Source organism: Emiliania huxleyi (genome assembly GCF_000372725.1).
Source record: "Emiliania huxleyi CCMP1516 unplaced genomic scaffold EMIHUscaffold_3, whole genome shotgun sequence".
In the NCBI taxonomy this organism is placed as follows: Eukaryota; Haptophyta; order Isochrysidales; family Noelaerhabdaceae; genus Emiliania; species Emiliania huxleyi.
Genome location: NW_005199770.1, coordinates 1,541,361 through 1,543,852, shown reverse-complemented (window position 1 = coordinate 1,543,852; position 2,492 = coordinate 1,541,361). Strand labels below are relative to the sequence as shown.

The window sequence follows — 2,492 nt, the reverse complement described above, 5'->3', positions numbered from 1 at the left end:
TGCCTCCCTGCTTTTTTGCCTGCCTGGCCTGCCCACCTGCCGGCCGGCTTACCTGCATGCCTGTTAACCTCCCGGCCAACCAGTGGGGGTCTGTTTGCCCGTTTGTGTGTCCGTCTCCCCCCCCAAACCCGGGGGGGCCCGGTGGGGGTTTTTAAAAAGGGTTTTTTTACGGCCACAGGGGTGTGGAAAGGAGTCCTTTTTCCGGGCCGGGGACGAGCTTTTGGACCTCGACCCCCCCTTGGAGGCTAAGGCCGCCCCCTTTGTTTACCGGCAGCCCCTGCAGGCAGAAACCCCCCGGAGGGCCGGGGCCCGAACCGGGGCCCTTTCTTTAACCCCCCCCCCCCCCTTTTCCCCCCCCCCCCCCCCACCCCCCTCCCCCCCTCCATAATGAGTTAGGCCGAGATCGCCGCGATGACCGAGCCCGAGAAGCGGCGGTACAAGCTGCCCAACGGGCTCTCCGCGATGCACCAAAAGTCGCTCCGCAGACTGTACGGCACGCAGGGCGCGCAGGTGCCGTCGAGCCGCACCGGCTCACGCGCGGCTCGCGGCCGCCTTGCTCCTTGACGGCGGGCTCGCGACTTTTCGTTTCTTAGGTCATCGAGCTGCTGCTCAAGTGTCCGGCGGCCGCCATCACGCAGGCCGCCCGTTCGAGATCAATCGAGATCGACCGAGATCGACCGAGATCGCCCGAGATCGCCCGAGATCACCCGAGATCGAGTGTCCACGCAGGTGATCAAGCGGCTGCAGCAGAAGGACGAGGAGTGGAGAGCGCAGCGCGCGACGCTGAACAAGGGGTGGAAGGAGGTGTACGAGAAGAACTACACAAAGTCGCTCGACCACCGCTCCTTCTACTTCAAGCAGGGTGACAAGAAGAACTTTTCGGGCAAGCAGATGGTGCTCGAGGTCAAGGCGCTGGCCGAGGGCGACAAGGAGGCGCCGCCACACGAGCCGCCAGCCCCCGCCGGCCCACAGCCCTCGCCTCCCCACCCCCTCCGCTTTGCTCTCCAGGTGGAGGGCGAGAAGGAGGCCGCCGCCGCCTCAAACTCGGACGGCGCGGCCGCCAGCTCTGCCGACGGGCGGCTGCTGCTGCCCTTCAAGGTCAAGGCGCCGCTCTCGCTGCTGCACGACGACACGCTCGAGCTGATGACCTTCGCCGCCAAGCTCTCCTTCTCGCTGCTGCCCGACGCGGAGCTCGACGCGAAGATCAAGGGCTTCTGGGACGCGCTCGTCCGCCCCTTCTTCTGCTGCTCGGACCTCGAGCCCGGCGGCGGCGGGGCGTGCGGCGGCGCCGCGCCGATGGAGACGGACGGCGGCGCGGCGCCGAAGTGCAAGCCGCTCGTGATCGTCGCGGCGGAGACGGTGGACCGCAACCGCCACAAACCAACAAGCTCCTCTCTCCTATCCCCCCCCCCCCCCTCCCTCTCAGCCCCCTCACACCGCTCCCCCTCCTCCCCTCTTCCCTCCCTTCCCCCCCTCACTCCCCCTCACTGCCCCACGTTTGTCGCCTCCTCAGGGCGAGGACGCTGCGTCTCGCGAGGCGCGCCCGCCCGAGACCCGCCACTCGATGCCGCTCTCGTACCCGAAGACGTCGTCGCAACTGCTGCTCGGCAACTCCCACCTCTACGTCTTCGTCCGCCTGTACCACATCGTCATCGAGCGGCTCGCCGCCGCGCGCGAGATGGCCGCAAAGGCGTCCGAGGCGAAGGGGGACGAGCCGATGGGCGACGTCGGGGGCGCGGGCGGCGAGAACGGCGCCGCGGAGGCGGTGCTCTCCGCCGCATCGGCCGAGCAGGCCGCGCGCGCGAAGATGATCGCCGCCCTCAAGGAGGAGGCGGGCGGGGACTTGTACCGCGTCTTCCTGCTCGCGCTGCGCCAGCTGGTCGAGGCGAAGCTGGAGGCGTCGACGTACGAAGACATTCTGCGCACGCTGCTCGGCTCGAACGCGTACATCCTCTTCACGCTCCACAAGATCCTCTCGCAGGTGACCGAGGGGCAGCCGCAGATGCTGCTGGTGTGTGCCCACGACTGAGTCGAGAGTGTCTCTCCCTCAGGCCCTCAAGCAGCTGCAGATGCTGCTGGTGGAGGAGACGTCTACGCGGCTGCTGCAGCTCTACGCGTACGAGCGCGAGCGCGTCCGGTGCGGGCTCGACGCGAGGGGGGGGGGGGGCGCACCGCAGGAGTGGGTGGTGTGAGCACGCGCTGATGACTCCTGCCTCAGGTGCGGCTCGATGTGCGAGGGCACTTACCGCAACAACTGCCGCGCGCTCCTCGAGGGGGACGACGCCTTCAGCATGGAGCAGATGTACGCGGCCGACGGCGGCGAGCTGGCGCTCTCCTTCTTGCGCGAGCGCGACGCCGAGGACGAGGGCGAGGAGGAGGACGGGACGGCGGCGGCGGAGGACCAGGAGGACCAGGAGGACCAGGCTGCCAAAACGGAGGGGGTTTGCGCTGCCTTGACCAGCCCTCCCCTGCCCTGCCCTGGTCTGGCCTCC

At 68.6% G+C, this 2,492-nt stretch overlaps 1 protein-coding gene across 1 annotated transcript in view; it reads left to right on the top strand.

The window, feature by feature from the left end:
• Positions 1-2,492, top strand: part of EMIHUDRAFT_461196 (hypothetical protein) — a gene marked incomplete at its 3' end in the record, with an annotated part of 6,155 nt that overhangs the window by 2,700 nt on the left and 963 nt on the right. The window contains exons 8-14 of the mRNA XM_005775379.1: positions 397-510; positions 594-638; positions 730-933; positions 1,009-1,359; positions 1,514-2,011; positions 2,052-2,137; positions 2,219-2,481. Coding sequence (XP_005775436.1) covers positions 397-510; positions 594-638; positions 730-933; positions 1,009-1,359; positions 1,514-2,011; positions 2,052-2,137; positions 2,219-2,481 — 1,561 coding nt within the window. The remainder of the gene's footprint in view (positions 1-396; positions 511-593; positions 639-729; positions 934-1,008; positions 1,360-1,513; positions 2,012-2,051; positions 2,138-2,218; positions 2,482-2,492) is intronic.